We start from the raw sequence: 24,841 nt of genomic DNA on the forward strand, positions 1-24,841 counted from the left end.
GGGGGTGTACAAAATTTTTAAGACTTTTAAATTAGTTTTGGCTTAGGTACTGTACAATCCATTGAGTGAGACCTGCTGTTCTCACATTCCTGCATGTACCAGCAAAGACCTAACGGTCTTTGGAGGAAAACAAATGGATATGCTTGCTTTGTGTGAAAATATTTATAAAATCAATCAGAAAACAATATGTGCTTCTCGGTGAAAGGCAGTACACACAATTTATTTTCTCTAACAGTTTGGTTAAAAACATTCCAATGAATTACATTTCTTTGGCATTTACCCTTTATTTTGCTTGTTCATTTACCCTTTATTTTGCTTGTTCTTATTCCTCAGCCTACTTAAAGAAACACTATCAGTTAAGTGTCCAGAACATGAAGAAACCCACATGCATGTTTCTTTGAAGATGTTCCGCCCAGCAGCCCACCCATGGCTTGAAGGAATGAAATATCTGCCTGGAGTTGTCTGCTTTGAGCTAATGTCCTACAGTTTCAAACAGATGACATTTTCCTTGTTTGGAGCAATTATTAGTAGACATGGAGGATGTCTGGCCAACCCTAAAATAAATAAATGAGCTCTGTGCAAATGGTCCCTGGGAATAGCTGTGTGACTATTGGTCTTGGTGGAGGGAGACTCAGAGGCAGTAGAGTCACTGAGGGTTCCTTTTCCGTTTTCCATCAGCATTAATTGTTTATATTTTGCTCAGGCTAAAGTCTGTTTTGGGCTAGGGAAATGAAAACACTGCACCTTTCTCAGCCCACACTAATAACCACGGTGCCCTCTCCAAGTGGAAGGGAGTCTTTTGTTCTTGGAAAACCCTCAGGGAACTTAAAGGAAAATAGACTCAGCACTCTTTGTCTGCAAAACTCCCTCAAGCATCACTTCCTTGCCTTCTGACATGGCTATTGTAATATCTGGAGATCCAACTCCTGGGTCTGTAGGCTCAACTTGCGTAACTTTCAAAGGTAATTCAGATTCCATGCTTGGTGGAATGTCTGAAAATGTCTGCTCCATGGGAGCAGGAGAAACACTACCACTGAAAATGACGAATTATAATGTCTGTTGGCATCACCAGTTGTGATCTCTCTAGGTCAAGGGATGGCCAAGAAAAGATGAGACTAGTCTTGATTATAAAACTTGGGAAGCTTCATTGACTTTTGTGATGTGCCCCGTACCCCACCCCCAATATTTAGGGAACAGAGTCATCACCTATGCTGCAGTGCTTAAGCTTTCCTGAAAGTGGATTTAGGCTAGAAAACTTTCCTATATCTCTCCAGTCTCATTGCAACATGAGATACTCAATTTTGACTGTGGAAAAACCTTAGAACTCTGTATAGGGAGAAAAAAAAGAAAGAAAAACTAAGCGGATAAGTGGTAGAAGAGACCATCTTCCTTTAAGACTTACTTGGCAACATGAGGCAGGGGGCAGGCGCACGGCTGGCAGATGCGGGGTGCTCCCCTGATGGCATCTCCGATATAACCATCTAGACATTTCTCACAGTGCTCGCCTGTTGTGTTCCGTTGGCAGTGCTGTAAGACAAAAGATAAGAAAACTGACAAGGACACAGTAAGAAACTTTATACACAGCAAATCTGGGAATCAAGCAGTAGTTCAAGCAAAGGGGATGTCAGGCCTGACAAAATAGATGGTGTGCGACGGTCCTGGTCAGCGCAAAGGAGCCACGCTGGCCCCAGTCAGTGCTACAAAGTGTGGACAATGGGGATGACCTCTGCGTGTGCACTAGCAGCCTGGGGACTCTCTTCAGAGTTTGTGTGAAGAGGGGATAATTCTTCAGTTACTCATTTCAATTCAGAATGATAATCAGAATGATCAAACTCTGGACATCCTAGAAGCATCAGTTTACTGACTTGGAATAAATATGAAATGAAAAAACAAATCCACCGGGGTAAGCACCAGGGGGAACACTTTAAGAATTTATGGGCTTGGGACTTCCCTGGTGGCCCAGTGGTTAAGAATCCGCCTGCCAATGCAGGGGACACAGGTTCGTTCCCTGGTCGGGGAAGATCCCACATGCCGCGGAGCAGCTAAGCCCGTGCGCCACAACTACTGAGCCCACATGCTGCAACTACTGAACCCGTGTGCTTAGAGCCTGTGCTCCACAACAAGAGAAGCCACTGAAATGAGAAGCCCACGCACTGCAACGAAGAGTAGCCCCCGCTCGCTGCAACTAGAGAAAGCCCGCGCACAGCAACGAAGACCCAACGCAGCCAAAAATAAAATAAATAAATATTAAAAAAAATTTATGGGCTTGGAAGAACAAAATGTGTCTGAATAAAGCATAAATGGAGTAGAAGGTAGATAAAGAATATTCTGCTAATGGGTTGATATCTTGCATAATGATATACAAAAAATAGTAAGATTTATTGTGTGATTTTTCCATTTGTGGTGGGGATAATTGGATAAAAAGCACAAAACAGTTGATTCTTCTGCCTAGAATGTCTGTTTATCATTCAAGATCTGCACCAGGGCTTGAGAGCTTCAGGATTCCTTCCTGATGCCCCCCTCCCCGATCCTTCTCTCCTTCCATTGCCCACATTGTACTGTTATCATCAGCTCCGAGCTTCAGCAGCACTTCCCTCCACACTGAGTCTCTCAGCATTTTACTGTCATTAACTTGAATGGAGTCTGTACTCAGCAGCTGTTTGTTGAGGTGATGGATTAATTTCTCACTAGTCCTCTGGAAGAGTCAGTGATGTGAATCTACTGATATTTTCTTCAACTAGACATGACTGGACTGCACAAGGCAATGCCAGTAGCACTACGATATTTTCAAAGATGTAAAGAAGACATCTATATTCACCAGAGTGTATAAAGCTTGAATAGGCTTTTCAGTGAAAAATTGTACTGTTAGAATTAGAACGCCATTGAAGAGGCACCCTCCTGTTTGAGCAATTCCCTTAGTAACATCTATGCATGAGAACTTCAACAGATAACTTTTTTTAAAGAGGGCTCTGTGGAGGAATCTTGGGGAAGGCAAGGCGGAGTGACTGGAAACTTAACTCTGAGTTTGTTATTTTGGCTCTATGTTCTATGTTGAGGTTCAAAATAATAGTGAGGTCCTGCTCAAAACATTTAATCTGGATTAACTAATTTAATTCTCACAATAATTCTAAGGTAAGTTACTATTTTTTCCCCATTTTACAAATGAATAGAGACACAGGGAGGTTAAGTAAATTGCCCAGTGTCACACAGAGGTAGGCATGTCTCAAAAGTGAGATCTGAACTCAGGCAATCTGGCTCCAGAGGTTGGGCTGGAAACTCCCATATTATACTGCTTCTCCAGTGTGTTAGAGAAAAGGCTTCTTTCCCAAAAGAGTCATAAAATGACTGCATTAAAAAGTGTCAGACTGTTTTACTAACAGTTTGAGCTTCATATCAAGTACAACACACTAGACAAAAGGGAGGAATCCTGATGTGGGCCACAGCTATCATGGTTGAATGCTCTTTGGGCATTTGATCTGCCATTAGATGTGGACAGTCTTTGGGTCCTGATTAGAATTAGGTTAACAGAATAGAATTATTGATAAGAGGTTAGCTCAGACCACCTGACAGAAGAGAAACTGAAAAATAAAGTATGATATGCAGACAACAGGATGTTAACATATTTCCCTCACTGTTCTTAATGCTGTATCAAGTGCTAAGTCAACCTTCAGTAAATGTTTGTTGGAAAGAAAAATGAAGGAAAAAGTGGGAAAGGGTGAATTAGCATCTGGAGCAAGTAAAGGAAATTAACATGCACCCAAAGCCAGCTCAAAATTGGTGGCAGGGCTTCCCTGGTGGCGCAGTGGTTGGGAGTCCGCCTGCCGATGCGGGGGGCGGGGGTTCGTGCCCCGGTCCGGGAGGATCCCGCGTGCCGCGGAGCGGCTGGGCCCGTGGGCCGTGGCTGCTGGGCCTGCGCGTCCGGAGCCTGTGCTCCGCGGCGGGAGAGGCCACAACAGTGAGAGGCCCGCGTATCGCAAAAAAAAAAAAAAAAAAATTGGTGGCAATGTCTCATCCCAGGGAAAACCAACGAGCCTTATCCAACTACCAGGAATCTAAGCCATAAGCAATCTGTCAGGGCAGCTCTAGACTGGGGTCAAACTTGTCTGAGTCCTTGTTGGACAGATGAAGCCTATCTGTGCAGAAGAAAACAAGCCTGTTGTAAGATGTTAGACCACTCTTCATGCCTGAAGAGCCTATTTAGCTGCAAAAATGAGCCAATTCTCAATTCTGTCACCTTACGACTCGATGGATGCTTTGGATTCCTTGTCAGGGCACTAATTCTTCCATGGCAGCCACAGGAAGCAATTACCCTCAAGGGCAAAAAGCCTCCAAATCACTATGACCTCTAAACGCTCAGAGTGCGAACACTGACTCTTGTCATCTGCCTTCTTTTAAAGACTTAGTTATGAAATTCCCTAAAAGGCAACTGAGGCACATTCTGGGAGATTGGCAGGGATAGTGCTGGCAGCAGGGACAGAGTTCCCTAGCTCCTCCTTTTTCTAGCTGGTTGACCTTGAGCAAGTCACTCGACTTTTCTGGGTCTCTCTGTCTGTAAAACGAGGATCTAGCTGAGACGGTCTATAAGGTTTCTTCTAGCTCTGAAAATCTTTTACTCTGAGATTGCAAACATCCTTTACCTTCATTGCTCTGCCATTTAAAAAACAGAAAGGAAAAATGACAACAATAAATAGTACGCTGTTGTTGGAGTGGGGTACAAATTTATTTTTTAATGAAACTGACCCCACTTAAAAATGAAAAAAGCACCCTGAATTTTTGGCCAGTGGTTAAGAAAGCTACATCTAGGTAATCAATTGCATGTTAAGTGTCAGGAATGACATTTGGGCACCAGCTGTGTCTCCTTCATGTGAAAAATGGAATCTCTTAACGACTGGGCCACAGCACCAGCATAACGTGGGAAGAAAGCCTAAAAGCATCAGGTTAGTGGCTAGTCACAGGCTTCATGCGTGACTACAGTCTATCTAGTCCTGTGGTTCTCAAAATATGTCCAGGGAAGTTAAAACTATTCTCATAATAATACTAAGGTTTTATTTCTCTTTTGCACTCTCATTTCTCATGTGTGTAAGGTGGGGTTTTCCTGAGGCTACGTGACAAGGAGATATCACCACAGATTGATGCAGAGGCAGATATGACATCCAGCTGCCTTCCATTAAGCCAGACATGAAAGCTATTTTCAATTTGTAAAATGTTTATATTTTTTAAAAACATACTGTTTATGTTAACATGTAATGGATTTATTATTGTTCTTTTCAAATAGATTAATAAGAAAATACTATAAAAATTTTCCCTTTTAAATTTCAAATGCAGTAAACATGAACAGGTATAATCCACATAAACAAAAGCTCTTTGGCACCTTGAGTGATTCTAATGAGTGTAAAGGGCTCAAGAGACAAAAAAGTTTGAGAACTGCTGCTCTGTCTAGATCAGAGCTTCTCGGACCTGTGTGCACAGAATGCACTGAGGATTTTGTGAAAATGCAGATTCTGTTCAGGGTGCCTGGGTTGGGCCTGGGTTTCTGCATTTCTAACAAGCTCCCAAGTATCACCAGTGCTGTTGGTCTAGACTATACTTGAGAAGCAAGGGTCTAGATGGAAACACCTCATGTCGGTAGCACTGTTTGCTAGTTACTCAGCACTTGGCCCAAGCCTAAGGCTCTAGAATAACAAGACAGTGCATTTTACTGCAATAAAGGGGACCCCAGGGCTTCCCTGGTGGCGCAGTGGTTGAGAGTCCGCCTGCCGATGCAGGGGACACGGGTTCGTGCCCCGGTCCGGGAAGATCCCACATGCCGCGGAGCGGCTAGGCCCAGTGAGCCATGGCCGCTGAGCCTGTGTGTCCGGAGCCTGTGCTCCGCAACGGGAGAGGCCACAACAGTGAGAGGCGCGCGTACAGCGAAAAAAGAAAAAAAAAAACAAAAAAATAAAGGGGACCCCAGTCTCAAATTATAATATTAAAGATTTTTGCTTTTAAGTTAATTTGTTATTCATTCACTTAAACCTGGATTAAGCTGATATCATGACAGACAATGAGCTGTGACGGTTACTACAATGAGGAAGACCCAGTTCCTGCCTTTGAATAACTCACTTTGAGTAAGTTGTGATAAAAACAGAGAGGTAAACTGAGAAGAATATAGTGTGCTAGGTGCTATGACTCTGCTATGGGTCAGAAAGAAGGGAAAGGGTCTACTCTTCCTGAGAAAGCAAGACAAGACTTAATGGAGGTGGTGACATCTGAACTAGGCCTTGAAGGATAAGCAAGAAATCCCAGGCAGAGAACAGGGAAACACAAGTTCAGACACAGAGAGTGAAAGTATAGAGTTAGTTTAGGTGGCAGAGAGAAGAAGCTCAGTGGGTCTGGAATAGAAATCCTTGAAGGATTTTAGAAAGGGGGATGTCTTGATTAGGTTGTGTTTTTAAAATATGTTTCCATTGCTTGTGAGGAAGACAGATTAGGGGGAGGAGAGTCTGGAGCAGGGCATAATGAGTAGTTGGGAAGCTGCACTAGTGGTCAGGGAGGGATACTATGGGCATGAATTAAGACAGTGGGATGGCACAGAACAGAGGAGGCCCTCTCCTAGGTTGAACTGGCAGGATTTGGCGTTCAGCTGAATACTGGTGAAGAGGAAAAGGCAGTTGATGAAGCATCTAGGACATCTAAGCATGAGGAATTGGCAGAATGGTGCTGTCATTAATTGAGGTGGGGAATACAAGAGGAGGAACATGTTCCGGGTTGAGAAAAGAAGGAAAAAACAATGTATAGAGAACTTATTATCTGTATTTGGTTCCCATCATACTCTTACATTGGGGGCACAAAGCAACAAGGGACTCCACAGAGCTAGCCATCCTTAAAATCCTTTGCACACAAATTTTACGACTTTATGTCAAAACTTTAGCTAACATGGAACCAAATCAATCACTGTTTGCAAAATTTGGTTTTTCCAAGCTTGCAACAGATTGGAAAATTGTCAAAATTTTAATGTAAGAATTATGCACTTGATTTAGATACCAATTTTATAGTTGTAAGTAAAACAGGAAAAAGAATTCCCTATTACTCAATTTCTTCTTTCTATTGGACATCTAATAAGGGTGTTGCTTTATCCATCACATATGCTTACTCTTAAAGGGACTTACATTGGTTGATTTTGGCCTAATACACAAAGGACAGTTTGAAAATCAGGAGAAAAATGCTAGTGTCTACAAAAATTAGAAATGTAATATCTTTGCTTTCCTGAATTAGGTTTTAAGTAGGCTTTGAGAGTAATAAAAAATTCCTTAGCCTTCAATATGTTGAATGACTTCCCTTTCTCCATTGTGCTTAGGTGGGGTAGAAGTCCATCTAAATATCAATATCTTTTAAATTATAAAATTACTACAGGCAGTTGTAGAACACTTGGGCAGGTATACTGTAAAGTGAAAAGAAGAAAATAAAAGTCCGTCCACATTTCTACCAGCCAGATGTGAATCCTTAACAGCTTGATGGTTTTCTTTCTAGATTTCAATTATGTTTTGCAGTTATTTAGTGGTTTCAAATCCAAATCTTTTCATTCAGATTTAGATTTTTTCCTGAAATGCTGGCACAGACCTCAAAATCTTTTAATTTTTTTTCTTTGATTGTCACTGAGCAGGTGGGGGTCTCTGCATGTGTTTCTAAAGCGCCCCTGGTCCTCATACTTTGAACTTCATTATGTTGGTCACGTCCACAAGCATTATCAAGTAGGTGTTCTGTCCCTACAGCCCTTCAGTCCACACAGTGGAAAGCACTTAATCCAGATCCTAGAATAGTGCCAGGCACATAAGTGGTACTCAAAAAATGCTTGTTAAGTGGATAAATGAAATCAACAGATACACCAATGCTTAATCAAAAGGAACCTGAGGAGCCCGTGCCAGTGGTGAACTTCAAGTCAGATTTTCTCCACTCTAGTTCTGGTCAGTGGGCTCCACGCTTTCTCCTAATGATGAAGCACCAGTTCTTTAGATGGTAACTGGCCTTAGTCATGGTCTCTTCTTAGTTCTCTGTACCTAGCCTCTAGATCGGGGGATAAACTATAGGTTATCAGTAACCAGGCATTCCTATCACTAGCCATCTGTCTGCTTCTGTTTGTTTCTACACCTTAAATCCTTTCTCATGCCTCTTTCGGGAGCTTTCCTAGAGAGTCTGCCATGCCCACTGGAGTTGCCTGGCCTTTAAGTCTCTGCCTAGCTGACTCCACTGAGAACCCTGCCCAGTGCACCCCGGTTCTGATAAGATGCAAAGTGGCCCTTTGGAAAGACAAACAATGCATACTGGATTTCATTAGTTAATCCACTGTTCACTTAGCCACCTTTCTGCATTTGAAGAGTTGGCATTCCTCTTGTGAAGAAATCTCTTAAGATTTTTTGGTATGTCTGAAATGGTAGGATAACTTTGTTTACTCTATATATTTTGTCAAATGGCTTAGTTCCTTAAAATCAGTCTGTAAAATATAAGGTCCAATTGAAATTGATCATGGGAATGGAGGAAGAATTAGAAACAAAGAGGGGAAGATAAGACAGAGGCATTACAAGCCTTCAAAATAAAACAAAACGGAATAAAAGAAGGCCATTTATTTTTGGTTGCTTATGGGAGATGGGAGAAATGAGTTAGGCCAGGCAAACTGTAAGAACTGATTGAAACTCTGGTGCCCACAGTGAATTGCAAGGTGTTCAGGTGGAGCCGCTGTGTCTTCTCTGGCTCCCTGAACTATGACAAGGAGCTGGGGCTACAGGGCAGGAGCTGAGAAGTAAGATGGCTATTTTCTTTTTTTTTTTTTTAATGTTCTATCTTGGAACAAAGTAACTGCAGGAAGATCGGCAACTTCCCTGAGTGCGCATATAAATGTTTACACCCTAGCCCATCCCCAAACTTTTATTAGAATTTTGTATGCCCCAGGAGCTATGAAGGAATCACGTGATGACTGCCCCCTTCAGAAGCTCAAGTCCAGGTCAAAGATAAAAGCATGATAGCTCTTATTCTGACCAGGTCATTGTAACAAGCAGTAGTTTTGTCATAGCCCTCCATAGGCACTAGCAGGAGGGACATTTTTCCCCTTTAATTTATTTCAGTCTTCCATCTTACTGACTGTCTAACAGCAGCTGATGGGCTGGCCAGTCCCTGTTCTCTTATATTTAAATAAACTAGATGACAAAGAGCCTTTAATTGGTCAAATTATCAGAGATGTACATTATTAGTTCAAGTGCATCCATGGGATTTTCTTTTCAAATGTCACTGGGATTAAAATAACAGGAAACCGGAGATGGAAGCATTAGAAAGGGGTAGGCTTTGGCAGCTGCGGGTGCCTACACTGCTACAGAGGGCATCCTGGATGTAATGGTTATTTAAGAAGATGGGGGAAGGGGAAAACAGAAACATCAGGACTAAACAAACACTACAAAGAGTTAGCAACGTTTAGTGTTTGCAACTTAATTCTGTCCCTAGAAAAATGTGAATTGTTAGGTTTAAAATAAATGGAAACGTTCTAATTTGCATCTTAATGTAATACATGAGTAAAATAACACCTTCAAGTACACACCTTGAAGACCACTTATAATCAAAATTATCTGCTTAATACAGACAATTATGCTAATTTTGAGGTAGGTAGGTATATTTAAGTATTCTTGCAGTTTATGCAAAAATATTCTTGCAGTTTTGGAAAGACTCTTTGCCTCACGGGAACTTCTACTATTATACTGCTGTGTAATAGTATCGCTCATGAAGGAAAACATGATCTTAAGGCATAAGTCTTTAAAAACGCCTCCTACGACCTCTACTGAAGTCACTTCTGGTAAATATTTCAATCCCCATCTTCACTAGGTTGTCAGTCCCTTTAGTGAAAATGGGAAATACGTAGCACGTACTTTTGCTAAAAGCTTTCTCATTCTCCTTCATAAATCTCTATCATGTTTCACTGTCTATTGGAAAATTCATTTCAGTTAAGAAAAAAAAAATTCTTTGGGGGCTTGATTACAGAGTTACAAAGACCATAATGCCAAAGCTTTCATTTTTATTAGCTATTTGGTTTAAACCTTTTTTTTTTTTTTTAAACAAATTTTGATCTATAGACCTGACTATCTTAGGTTGTAAAATTGGCTATGAAACAACTGTTTTATTCTCCTGGTCTATGTGGAGTGAAGCCAAACATATGGCAAACTGTACTATTACAGAGGAATTTGGATGGATGATTTCCTCCTCTGTGTATTATTTTCAAGCCCATCTCCAATGGCCGTTAGCAAGAAACCAGCTGCCAAGGGTGGTGGGGCAGTTACTGCTAGGGGCACACGCACATTCAGACATACACCTTGGTGACCCCTTACAGTCATACGCAGTTTATATGAGGTGTTTTACAGGAAAAGTGAAAGGTAAAAAGAAAGCTTGATTAGCAGTTTGCTCCTAGGTAGCTCAAACATCCAGGAAGAATATTTTATCCCCACCCAAGATGCAAAGGCTCAATGCAATATGTGAGAAGTGATAGATGACCCCGACTTACCACACAGAGTCCAGAGCCATCCAAGCACTCGTTGGAATTACCATTACAGTCACAGGGCAAACATTCTCCCGACTGGGCAAAAAAGAATCCTGCGTCGCATTTCTGAAACAGACACAACAAAAGCATCTTCATGACCGAAAAGATCAATTTTGGCCATCATTTTCTGAGAGGAGTAAGAGGAACTGATTGGTAAATGATCTAAACATTTCTTTACAGAACATACTAACATGAACTATTTATACTACCATTCAATGATGTATATCCAATCTTCTTTATGTATCTTTTCTGCCTCTTTTTTCACTTCTTTTTTTGGCGGGGGCGGGGGGGGGCCTGGGGGCGGGGGTTCCTGCAGAGGTTGGCCGACCAGTCACGGCCCGGACACCACGAGAACGAATGGCGTCCAATTCTCGCGATGCGTAGCAATTCGCGCAGCAGGATCTCGTCTCTTACTCTCCTACGCCGCGAGAACGCCTGTCACCTCTCAGCAGAACGGGAGCTCCTTTAACACAGTCTGGAGCACCTTTAACACAGTCTATCACTGTGAGGAAGTATAAGAAGATTTTAGGTAACAGTGAAGGAGAAATTTTCTAATGTTTTCTTCCAATCCGAAACAAGACATATCCAAACTATTTGGGTGAGGCACTGCATCACGCTCCCTGTGAATAAAGACCTGTGGGTTCAGAAATTATTGGCTGTGGCAGAACAACTTAGAGACGTGTCTTTCATAAACTTGAGCTCAAAAAAATACGATTTTCAGATCCTAAAATTTTAAAGGGAGGGGTAAGGAAGTTAATGAATCCTTACACTTAGCAGGTCCTTCGAGGGCGCTCTTCCTATATTTCATTTGTCCTCGTAACTGCGAGAAGCACATTATTTTCCTTCGTTCCAGTAGCGAGATAATTAAACCCAGAGGTGTGGGTTGTGGTGATGTTAACGATCTTGCATTTGCTGAATTGCCCTGCCCAAATGTCACTTGTGCTCAGGTTGAGAAACTTCGTGAGATTGTTCTTGGTTTATGCCATTGGGCTTATGGATATGTATTTTATGTTTCTTTGGAATGTTTCAATGCTGCAAGGCAGAAATGACATCATAGGCCTGGAAGTCCACTCCTTGCCTATCAGACAGATTTACATCTAAAGAATTCCAGAGAGATAAGAATCTGCGTTGTTTCCACAAACGCACAGAGGAGGAGATTTCCCATCACACCCGCCATTGACTCGTAGTTTGTACTCTCTTGGCTACCAGGAAGCTTTTCATTGTATCTGGCTGAGGTCCCTCTGACTGTTATGCAAACCCACTTCCTCTTGCTTTTCTCTCTGTAGAGAAAGAATCACTAGACACCATGCGCAGTATAAAAACCCCATAGTCCTAAAACTAAAATTTAACATATTCCATTTGGAGGAAGTTTAATAGAGCATAATGTCATTTGCCTATGAAGAAAAGGCAAAAAATCTGTCTTTCTAGGTGAAGACAAAATAAGGCTGAGAAGGGACCAATTTATAATTTATAATGGAGACTTTGTAGTTGATGGTAAGCCTTTTTCTCAGTTTCCACTAGGGAACAAAAGAGAGGGAAAGGTGCTAAAATTGCAGTAGGAAGCATTTAATTCACACCACCTAATTTCACATATTTCTAACTTCTGTTTCAAAATACAAGAAATACATGTTTTCACTGTGATGCAGTACACGGAAAAAGAAATTCACAGAAACAAGAGTAAGAAAAAAGACTCACAAAACAGTAATTAATCTTACTATGTGTCATATACTTTAAGCTTCTCTTATTTTATTTTATTTTCTTTTATCTTATTTTATTTTATTTTAAAATATATCCTGGTCCTAAGACATAACATTGATTTGATGCCCAATGAATGTGTTGCATCCTGCATTTTGACATTAGGAGGCTTTTAATTATAAAAGGAATGGATAACAGTAGTGAGGGCCTTAGTATTAGTTATCTCAGGACCCTCCATACCAGTGGTTTCTGAGTTCTCTAACTGACCAAGTTACAGACATCTGACTGGGGGAGTTTCTGATTCAATAGTTCTGATGGTGAAGCCAAAGAATCTACATTTTTTTTTTTTATAAAATAAATTTTGTATTTAAAAAATTATTTATTTTAATTAATTCTTCCCCCCAGCCTTATTGAGATATAACTGACGTGTAACGTTGTATAAGTTTAAGGTGTACAACATGCTGATTTGATATACATATGTATTGCAAAATGATTACCACCATAGCATTAACTAACAACTCCATCATGTCACAAAACTACCATTCCTTTTTTGTGGTGAGAACATGTAAGATTTACTCTCTTAGCAACTCTCAAGTGTATAATACAGTATTATTAACTATAATCAAGGTGCTGTACATTAGATAACCAGAATTTGTTAATCTTTTAACTGGAAGTTTGTACCCTTTGACCAACCTCTCCCTGTTTCCCTGTCTCCTCTCCCAGCCCCTGTAACCACCCTTCTGGTCTCTGTTTCTATGAGTTCCAAGGAATGGGGCAGAGATTGGAGGTGTATTTGGAAGAGAAAAGCACACTGGTGGTGGCAGGGAGTCTGATAGAGATGCCTGGAAACAGTGCATGAAAAGACCCACTTGTACCATCAACTATAGTAAGGCCTTCCTCTGGCCCAAGGAATCAAATTTCTGAAAGGGTGTTTTTAAATCGATAGTAGTGCAAATCTTTTAGGCATTCTCACAGCTCTTTCTTCTGAAGAAGACAAAGAAAATTAAGATTTGCCCTGAATAAATGCATCATTGTGAATATGACAGTGGCTAATCTCTTATTAGCCTGAGGCCCTGACTAAATTAAGAGACTCATTTTTAAAAAAACAAAAATAAAATTATCACCACATAGGAAAAAAAACCCACAAAAAAATTGGAAGATTTTGTATTTTAGAAGAGTTTTAGGTTTACTGAAAATTTTTGAGGGATCTGTATTTTTAAAAAGTGCCATGAAGATTTCAGTGTGAGACTAGGTTTGGAAGGATTGCTTCAAAGCATCTGTCACAGTACCTTGTACATGTTCATTGCTCAATGAACTTGTGATTGTGATTTGAATGGTTTGGACCAGGACAGGACATCTGAGGTATATGTGCTGTTGGAAACCAGTGGTTTATCCTGCTAATCTACTCACCGCTCTCTGCTGGGGCTGGATTGGGTCTCCAACGTTTCTCAACACAGTCCAGGCAGCCACTACCTTGACTAGACTGTGTACAAGATGAAATCTTTGTTATGCCAAGTTTAGGAGGAGACTTCCCTCTGAGAATCTGTCATTATCCACTTATCCAACCACCAGACGAAGGTTCTGACCTTGTGTGAAGGATGATTTGGCTCAGGTCTCATACTGTGGGAGATGGGAAGAGAAGGGAGGCAGGGACAGGGTTGTGTGGAATAGTCACTTGGCCCCCTGCCAAGAGGGCAAGGAGGGTTGGAAGCCTGGCCAACTCCTTTCTTGCTGAGTTTTGTACACTTGAAAGGATTGTGTTTTCTAACTCATCTATCCAGAGAGGAGGTACCATCTTAAAATTCACATAAAGGCACCATATGGAATAATCGAAGCCCTGGGTATGGGGAGCTTCTGATGTCATTACTAGAGCCCATACACTGGATGCCTTGAACCTTGTGTTGTAGAACTTTAGAGGATTCCTTGAAATGGTAAATTGTTAAGTGGTTCAAGAGAAGCTTGAGTATCCTCAGGAAGAGCTGTTTAAGGTTGTTTCTTTTATGTAAAAACATTTCATCATTTTTTTCCCAGAAAGTTCTGTTAAGTTTTACTGAATCTCTTCTTGAAATTCTATAGGAACTGGCAAAATTGACCTTTGTCATAATATTAAAAGGTAGATATTTTCAAGAATGAAAGTGTGGCTATTTTTTAGTTTTGCTCTTGGTTAACAATCTTTTCTCTAAGTAATTCTAAGACCTGTGCTATTTAGAGGCCTGTGAAAGCTGAATAGTCTTCTCACAAGGAGAATAATATCTGTCTGCTTTCTTTGGAAATATCCTCCAGAATTTACTAAACAAGATGTGTTTATGTATTATATATGTGTGTGTGTAAGCAAGAGAAATCTTACAGTCAATTTTTAGATGCAACCCTGAACCCTCCTGCCCACATAAGATTGACCTACAGCAGACAACTGTATAAACACGTGGGTGGGTGATTTAGAGAGCCCTCAGGGAGATTTGTATCTTCTGGGATGGTGCCACAACCTTTAAAAAAATTGATAATAATAACAAGGATAATAATAACAATAATGATGATGATGATAACTATAATATGGTTACCATTTACTGAGAGCCTGTGTACCAAGTATTGTGATAAGTACTTTATCCATGTTAGGGTATTTGCTCTTCACAGCAACTCTGTGAATTAGGTATAAGTACCTGCATTTTAGAAATGAACAAACTGAGAGAGAAGATTAGAAATGTATCCAATGTCACATAGGTTTATAAGAGGTTCAGACTGATCCAAATCTTCTTGTTTCTCTACTATACCATGCTGCCCCTCGTAAGTAAATAAATAAATAAAATTTAAATTTTTATTTAATTTACATTTTAATTAATTGAACATAAATATTTATCATGCTAAGTCACTGCGTTGGTCATGTTGTATAGGTCTTGCATTTTTACCCCACCATAGCTCTATGAGGTAAGTTCTGTTACCTTCGTTTTGCAGATGTGGTCTGTGTGGCTTACAGGAATTGTTATTCAGGCCAAGTAACACAGATAAGAAATGGTGGATTCAGAAATTAGATTCTTTGTTTGACTCCCACATTTGAGCTCTTAACCTGCTGTTGTACCATTAATATATGTTAACCGAACCCTTCTTGTTGGGCATTTAGGTTATTTCCAATTTTTTGCTGTTATAAACAATCCACAGCAGGCTGAAATGAATAAAAAATATAAAATCCCTCCTTTAAGCCCCAGAAAAAATTCTTTAAAAATATATACAATCATTAATATATAAAAACCATTGAATGGGAATATTTACTTTTTAAACAACTTATTTCAGCCACATTGTCATTTTGCTTTCCACTAAATCACTTGTAGACTTTTTACAGCTCTCCATTCTTAAGCCACTCTGTTACTACAGCTTGCCTCCTGCTCTGACACTGAGATTGGATTAATCAATAATATTTACTTCTGCCTTTGAAGAATAAGAGTTAAAATCGCCATTTGCTTACTTTGTTATGATTAGTGTGATGTCTGGCTTGGAGTAAAAATCAGTGTATGTTTACTTGACTAATTTTATATTTATAGAAATCAGAACTAGATAGAACTTAGGAGGAAATTAGTGTGGTGTATCCATGTGCCGCTTATATTTAAAGGAACTGGAAATGACAGTGTATATATATGTTGATATCCTTGAAGAAGTCATTATTTCCAGAGGTTCATCGTATAATCACAATGTTAATTATTTCACTAGATGTAATTGTAATTAAGACTGTTTCTTAACAAAAAGCATAACATTTATACAGCTGATTGATCATTTTTGTCCTCATTCAAAGAAGTCTCCTTGAAAACACTAGACTTAAACCAACAATACTGTCATCATACAGAACATGTTTTGAATTTTCTTAAAAATTCTTAAATTGTGTTCTTTTGAAGTATAGTCCAGTCTGCATCCTTTGGGTGTGGCAAACTTCTAAAAATCTCTTGGGAGTTATCAAATAAAGTGAGTACCAAGCAAAGTAATATTAAGTTAAAAACTCATAAAAATCTCACTGTGTTTTCCAAATATTGTCACAGAGGAGCCAGTTAATTGGCCACAAGCCACTACTTTCACATAGATAGTGAATGTCTAAGACCTTCAGAATTTCTGTTGAAAAGCCCAATTGACTAAACAATTTAAATGCTCTAATAGCATTCTTTAGGAATTTGAGGTCTCCAATCACCCATTAAAATCAATTAACAATAGCAAAAATTGACCAGATTTAGGAGGGGCCTGAAGTTGTCATCTGAGGGTGTGAGACACATCTTGAGATCTCTGAGTAGGTACTTGATGTCCCAGAGAGAAACAGACTCTAATCTCCAGTTCCAACAAAAATAATGAATTAATTATAATAAAATTCCATTACAGAGAGCACACGCCACAGCCCTGTGCCTATTCTAATAGGATTTGACCTAAAATTGGAATAGATATTTGCACTGTGTCTTCAACCAAGGATCTACAAACATTTTACAAATATTGACTCATCTTGCTTTCTGAATTAGACTTGTAAAATTTTGATTCATCAACTTTTGCTTTAATTTACTAAGGCTTAATGTGGAAAGCTTTAAAAAAAACCTCTCTGAATTCATTCATTTGTATCCAGAGTCATTGCTACCTTCCAAATTAGTATTCTTCAAATTTAACAGCCCACATTCAATTATCTTTCTGCTTAGGTTTTTGTATGGGTATAATCAATCCACTTTTCTCTTGTTTCCAGGCAACAATGATTTCAGCTCTAGTTTTAGTTTTAGTGAATTCCATTTTTTGTTTTGGTGTATTAGTCACCTTAAGATTGAATGTTATGCTCACTTAGGAGCTAAAGCTTTGTGCCTTTACTCAGAGTCTCTGGATCTTACACAATGCGGACTTCCATCTGTTTAAAACTTGGGCAGAATTAAGAATCCAGTAGTATTCAGGGACCTTCTAATAGGAACCAATTGTTCAATTTAATCTATTTAAAAATATCAATTTAGCCTTTGCTGAGGAGGAGTGACTTCTAAGAACATATAAATTTATTACACGGGTAGGCATTTCACAGGCTATTTTTTTCTGTGTCTATAAAAATAAAAGATAAAGTATCTGACATGGAAAGCAGTCCCGAATTAAGCTATTGATAACTTTGCCTCTGTATCTTTTCTGGTAGGACTTAACATGTTTTGATTGTTCATATACAAAACTATAATGGAAGTGCCAAAATAAGTTAAAATGCATTATGCAGTGGGTTACAGTTAGCAAGTTGCCTTCTTGATTGACTTTACTTGAATATAGAGAGAATTACCCATGTACCCTCCCTTTTGCTCTTTAAGCTCTTGTTTGCGTAATTGAAATTCCCCGCATTTCAACAGGCGAAGTTAATTTTTAGATTTTGACAGTGATTTCACCATAGCTTGATTAGGAAAGTGGTTTCAACATTCCTCAGCGGTTTATCCAGTTCAGAGATATTTTTTCTTAGGATTGGCATAAATAAAGCTGGGGTATCAGCTGAACACAGACTATGGTACTGGTTTCTCCTAGTTGGCTCTTAGAGCTACCTTTGTGCTTATTGCTTGGGACCTCTATCTGCCATTCCGTGGCAAACTTGCAAAACACTCCAGCCCTCAATTTAATCACCAAATGAATTAGAGACAATGATGTAGGTCCCGAGGAATTCTGAGGAGTACAGCACTGCTATCTTGTCCACAGTTAAGCCAGGTCCTTTAATTTTGTAGAGTGGAGAGATAGTTATCATGGCATTTACTTTACATTTATGTGGCTATTCCTCAGCACTCTTTATGGGTCTTTTGGGTATTCTCTTGGGCGTGGAAACCAGTGCTCCACTCAAAGGTCTCAGATAAGTGTTCTCAAGCCCTGCACTTGATCAAATGCTTATTTGGACTTTTAGATACCAACAGACTCAGGCTGTGATGAAGTACTTACCACACTTGCTAATAAATAGCTCTCTTTAGTTGTAAAACTAAAAGGATCAAACAAGAAAAGTTTAGAGCCCTAAAGCCATAAAGATTTTCCTTTTGAAGTGTTGGATTGGAGGATGATTATTATGTTCATTAATACTGATGACAATTTCTTTAATTTTCTCCTTGAAAAGTTATTTAAAACACTTTATAAGTTGCTCATTTATAGTAGTGATTGCCACTTATAAAACATAATGGGGCTTTAGCAGTGCCTTTTTTCCTTTGATTTTTCTTAAAAAAAGAAATCTGCTAACATCTGGCTTTCTGCTCCGGGTCCTCCTCATATTGCCTCATGTAACTGGCTTGTGCGTTTCACTCCTCGCCTTCCAGGCTATGGTTACACAACATAGCCTCTGCCAGATTTTTTTTTATATCTGAAAACTGACTCAGTTTTATTTAATTTACTGGGGCAAATGCCATGGACACATTTCCAAGAAAGGAAGACATGCGGACCACAAGGGCTAGCCTTAAGAGCAAGGAGAGAGGAATGACTTCAGAGTTACAAGCTTTAGGGGATTTTGATATGACTCCTTAACCACTTAGTAGGAATCAATGTTGTGAGATGACAGGCATCTCTGTCCTCTTCAGCTGGTTTTTGTGAATAATAACAGCGAATATTTTGACAGACACCAGGCACTGAGCTAAGTGCTCCTTATAGATATTCTGATTTGATCATTACCATTTAATAGCCCACAGAATTGCAAATGTCTGCCTAAATTACCATTACTTTTTACAAGAAATTGGGAAGTTTAATTGTTTAATTGTCTATAAACTGACTATGGCTTCTGTTCAGGGAAGGCAGCAGTGCTTCCTTAGGCGAGTTCTCTGGTTGGGGTATTCTGTCAGTTTCCATTGCTAGTAGATGTACCTGTTTCTGTCTTGAGGTGCCCTGTGTACTTCATTGCTACCTTCACACTGGGCCATTCAGGATGCAAAGCAAAATGTGACTGGCAGTACCTGTCATTCTTTATGCTCTTCCTTGTGGGTCTATGCATAACTGAAGAAATGCTATGGTGAATTAGTAGGAAAGGAGAAATGCACCCCAAATCTCTCAGGAGATAATCTTTCCTCTTTTGATGAGAAAATGGAGGTCATTGGGTAGAAAATCTCATACTATCTATCTCTCTCCTCTTTCTCAAAATTTGTCTTTATCTTGACTCATCCTGATGTCCTCTGCCCACCTCAGCGGAGGTAGTGCTTCTCTTGTTGTTAGGAAAGACTAGCCCTCTTTCCGTGCTCTGGGGCTCACACACCTGTGGCCAGCAGGCCCTGTCCCATCACCTAGCCTCCCTCCCTCACATGCCACCCATCTCTTTGCACCCACAGGGATGAGGAGAAGCAGAGTACAGGTAAGTGCTGGGTCTTGTGTTGGACGAGCCCTGACTTCTTCCCCCAGGTTCAGATTCTAAGAACACCTTCCTTCAGCTCTGCCTCTTTTTCATTTTCCTCCGTTCTTGCACAGCCAGGCTTGGTGAGTGAGAACTCAATCACACTGGCTCTGCTTCCTTCATGCCAACCTATGCCTCTATCCATCATCCAGTTTCTGTCTCCATGGTGCCACTGAAACTGCCCTGACAAAGCTGTCGGGTGATGTCTTTGTGGCTTTGCTTTTCCAGTGTTACTTGTTCTTATGCCAGTACTTAATATTTTTGAAATTCCCTCCTTGAAATTCTCTCTTCTCTTTGCAGGACAACTCCCACTTTAGGTTTTTCTCCTGCCTCTCTTTCTCAGTACCTGTGGGGGGGGGCATTTGGGGGGAAGGAAGGTAGGTTGTTCCTCTTCCTCTGCTGCCCCTGTGTTGTAGGTGTTCCCTAAGATAACCTCTGTATCCCTCTTTTTTATCAACACACTCTTGCTGGGTGAGGTCAACCTCTGCCACAGTTTCAGCCTCCATTTATATTCTGGTAACTCCCCAAACTCTCTCCATAACCCGGATCTCACTCTTTTAGTCCACACTCTTGTTTCCAAGTACTTGTTAGACAAGTCCTTCTCCAGCTCTATAGGCACATGGAGTTAAATGTATCCCACACTGACCTTATTATATTCTCTCGCCAATCTGTTTTTCTCCTTATATCTCAGTTAATGATAAAGATTATGGAATATAAAGGGAAAAAGTAATGAATTAATGCTTTTAAATCACATGAATGTATTTTGCATTAATGTAGTTTTTGGAAATGCTTCCAAAACAGTGAACTCTGCAAGGATCAGAGAGTGGTTTGCATATAGAATGACAAAGTTTAAGAACTCACGTTTTTATCTCTTCCTTTTTACAAGCACTTTGCTATCATTGTTTATTTCAAATCTATGGTTTAAATGGAGGTAAATGAAGTATCACAGAGGTTAGAGTCTCAAGTTAGAAACGACCTTACACAATTCTGATCTGTTATAAATTTACTGTCTAAATGAATATCTCTATCTATGTGGACGGTAGGACTGGATGTTCTCCAAATTAATTTCTGTGTAGAATACCATGTTTATCAAGGTTAAGTAACTGGAATGTGCTAAGTTGAAGCTTACGTATTTGTTATATTATCAAAACTCAACAGTTACCACAGCGACTGCTTAGAACTTAGACAACAAAAGAGTTCTCAGGGAGGAGAATTTTGTCATGGACATTATTTAGAATTGCTGGCACACAGTGCTAATAAAAAGCAGACTGTGGTTTAGTAAGTGTTATTATTGTTTTAAAATTCTCTGTACACAATGCACCCCTTCTTGCCTCCACCTGAGTGAGACTGATCCTACCTCCTGTCACCCTTTGTATACTGTTGCCTCGTAGAGTCTGCCCTCTTCCTCTGAGATGTTTACCAAGATGGCTCTTCCTTCTTGTTCCTAATACCACTGTTTAGGTCAGAATCTTGGCATTTCTCTCCTGGATTATCATAATTACGTTTACTCTCTTGGTCACCAGGCTTTCTCCCTTCCAGTCCATTCTTTATTACCAGAATGAATTTTTAAAAACCTTATCATACTGCTTTTCTGCTTCAAACCTCCCCAATGAATGAAGTGGCTCTTCATTCACTGCATACATGAGTAAGTAAAATTCCTTAACATGACATACAAGGCTCCTATTTCACAGTAAAATCCTAACTATCTCTTCAGGTTCAATCTCAGCTCCCTCTGCTCTAATTAAACTATATGTTTCCCTCCTCCCCCAACATACCATTCGCTTGACCAGCTTGACTCTGCATGTACTGCGCAAAGGGTCTTGGGGTGCCTTTCTCCTCACCATCACCTATGAATCCTTCCCTCGGTCTCAGACTCAGTTGCTCTTCCTCTGCGTTCACGTGGCACTCTGCACACACCTCATTCGAGCACATGGAACATGCTATTGCAAGTTTTAATCTACACTCCAGCCTCCCTGAAATCACTGTGAGCTCCTTGAGAACAGGGAGTGTCTTATTCATCTTTGTATCCTTATCACCTATCAGAGTGATTAACAAATAGCAAGTAGATGCTGAAAATATGTTAGTTGAAAAAATGGATTGGAACCTGGAAAGAACGAACCAAGAGAGGGAAAATCATGTAAAAACTTTGGAGAGAAATTTGGCAAATCTCACAAGTGAAGATCTCCAATCATGAATGATCTTTAAAAAATAATATTAAGGAAAAAAGCAAGCTGCAGTATAGGAACAGTACGATATTTATATTGTATTTTAAAACATGCAAAATAATTTTGTGTTATACACTGTGTAGGGCTGCATGCATATAGAGAAAAGTAAAAGAAATAAATGGGAACCTAAGAAATCAGGCAATTTAAGGGTAAAGGAGAGGAATGAGATTGAGGATATATGGGCTTAACTATATTGGCAATATTTTATTTCTTAAGATACATGGAGGGGATACAAATGCTCATGAGAAAGAAAGAAAAAGAAAGAAAGAAAGAAAGAGAAGAAAAGAAAGAAAGGAAGAAAGAAAGAAGGAAAGAAAGAAAGAGAAAGAAAAAATGAAAGAAAGGGAGGAAGGAAGGAGGGGAGGGGAGGGAGGAAGGAAGGAGAGAAAGAAAGACAAAAGATCCCACGTAGGTTGGCTGGCTATTGGATTTCCATGTCTAGACCTGGTAAGGTCTCTAAAACATCATCTCTAGGAAGTGACTAATGTGGTCATGACAATAGATTCAGCTGCTTGTGTATAATTTCCCTAACTTCCTTGTTATTCATTTTATGTACGATTATCATTACACACAGTTAAAAAAAATAAGCAGAGGAACATTCCTTACTTAATTTGTTCTTCCTTTGTTTTTCATCGTACAGCTAGTAGCTACCTCATCCCATGTGGAAGCCTTTCACGTGTCTGTATACGTGTCTCAGTTAAAACATACACCAGCTTTAGGTTCTTCTAAAATGTTCAAATGACTGCTTAATTTGATTTCCACTACTTAATTTATTCTGTCAGTAAAGCTCTGTGTCCTAGGCCACCTGTGCGATCTGGAGGACTTTTAGGGTGCTTATTTATTCTAGTTGGGGCTTACTAATTTAAGGCAGAGGTAAAAGAGTCTCAAAATAGTGCACAATACTCCCATTTTCCAATGACTGAGAAACTAAAATGTTAAAATCCACGTGAGATGGTTTACAGGCTAGTTTTCTGTTCTAAGAGGGGAGTTGGAGTCCAAACTCAGACTCCTGCCTCCTCAGGGACCAAGACAGCCAATAGTGGGAACCCCAAGCATCTCTGGCTTTAAACTGGCAGAACATGGCAGAATGACCCACAAACTCGGCTAAAGGTTGCCCTCTCCAGCTGGCCTGGAGCTGAAAAAGGGGAATGGGAAAAGACTGTGCAATGATTCAAACGAAATGAAGCTGACTTACGGAATTTAAGATTATGTTCTTATACTTGGTTAGTTTTTGGGGGGTATATTCTCTTCTCCATTATTCCTTTACATGAAACTAAAATAATTTGTAAATTACAACAGCTAATTGCAGCAGGTACTTTTGGAAAGAAAGGGTTCCCCCACTAGAAAGGAAATGGAAAAAGCCATGAATTTTGAAAGAGGGCTTGTCATTGATTTAGTCAATCCGTCAGTCAGGGGCCCAGTAGGAAACAGAATTCACTTTAGAGGATTCAAGTGAAGAGAAGGAAGACATGAGAATGGATGGATGGTTTACAGACGCGTGGGGAGGTTAATGCAGCAAGGAATGGAGAGGCCATGGGAACAGAGGCCTAGCACCCCTAGGGCCCAAGGAACAAAGAAAGCTCTTACTCTGGACTCTTACAGAGAGGCCAGAGCTGTGAAGGAGAGGCTGCCATTGGACCTGCAGGCGTGGGGAGTCACAGCTTCTGCCCAAGAGGCAGTGGTGAGGCAGAGAGGGAGCAGGGCAGAACTGCCCCGCCTCTCTACTCTCCTTTGTGACTCAGCAGGGGAGCCTGAGTGAGGAGTCTTCAGGGGTCTGCCTCTGGAGGCAGAGCAAGGTGGGTAGGCAGGCACAGCCAGGGTCTGGGGGGAAGATAAGTGGGCAAGTGGAGAGTAAGCAGCACACCCTCATTCCCAGGGGTGTGGCAGGAGAAGGTACTCAAGCAGCAATATGAAATAATTGACCTGCTAGCTCTTTATCTGGGGATGATTCAAATGGTCCCCATTTGAAGTAGATGTAGAAAATGACATCTGATTGACTTTCTCAGACAGTCCAGGCCAAGGCCGCTTTCAAATAATCAAATTGCCTTTACCAAATCTTTGGAGGCTCATTAAAAAATGTTAATTTACTAATTAGGATGGTTTTGAACACTAAAACAGAAGCAAAGTCAGATTTTGTTAGAAAATCGTTAAATGTGATACCAGAAATTACTGTGACTGTGTGGATTGAGCTAGAACGAGGCTAAAAGTTTAGGATTATTTATATCCAGTAATTTTGTTTTGGAAGTAGAGTTGATTTACAATGTTGTGTTTCTGACGTACAGCAAAGTGATTCAGTTATAAATACATACACACACATATATGTATGCTTTTTCATATTCTTTTCCATTATGGTTTACAGGGTATTAAATATAATTCCCTGTGCTATATAGTAGGACCGTGTTGTTTATCTATATCCAGCTGTTTTTAAGTCACATCTTCCTTGTGGCCCCACTCCTTGCTTTGTTGGTGGAGAGCAGTGCATCTCATTCACGTTTTTTGCCTCCTTAGAGAGCCCTGTTCTTCAGCCTTCCTCAGGCATAAGCCTCTGAAAACAGGCAAAACCATAACCACACCCATGATCTCCTCCAACATCCTGAACTCAGCTTTACGTTTCATATACATTTAATCAACTCTTAGGAGATAACAATTCTCTGTTGAAGTGGAAAGGTCTTTTTTAGTTGTAATCATCCTAAATATTAATTTGGGGATTATAACAGATTTTTAAGTGGGTCCATTAGGGGCCACAGTCAGGAAAGAACATGGATATAAGTGCTTCTTGCAAGAAATATGTTTGGAATAGCCAGTAATGGACTGAGGAGAGCTAGCAAATTGACTTCTATTCATCTGGAGGCTGAAGCTGCACCATCTAAAGATGGATTGCACTTCACATATTTGGACTCTTCTTTCATAATTTATAACAATCTGGGGAAAGTGACATATTTCCCCTGTTCAGCTGATGGAGCATATTTTTAGGGAATCTAAATAGATAACGAGTTTGTATTCAAAGGTGGGATCCCTTTCAAGTATCAGTTTTGATAGGTT

General features: G+C 40.0%; 1 protein-coding gene across 1 annotated transcript in view; it reads right to left on the reverse strand.

Annotated features, from left to right (window-relative positions):
- Nucleotides 1-24,841, reverse strand: part of LAMA4 (laminin subunit alpha 4) — a 140,788-nt gene that overhangs the window by 90,894 nt on the left and 25,053 nt on the right. The window contains exons 2-3 of the mRNA XM_079716722.1: nucleotides 10,520-10,621; nucleotides 1,403-1,527 (exon numbers count right to left, since the gene is read on the reverse strand). Of these exons, the coding sequence (XP_079572848.1) occupies nucleotides 1,403-1,527; nucleotides 10,520-10,621 (227 nt within the window). The remainder of the gene's footprint in view (nucleotides 1-1,402; nucleotides 1,528-10,519; nucleotides 10,622-24,841) is intronic.

Source organism: Hyperoodon ampullatus (assembly GCF_949752795.1).
Source record: "Hyperoodon ampullatus genome assembly, chromosome: 12".
Lineage (NCBI taxonomy): Eukaryota > Metazoa > Chordata > Mammalia > Artiodactyla > Ziphiidae > Hyperoodon > Hyperoodon ampullatus.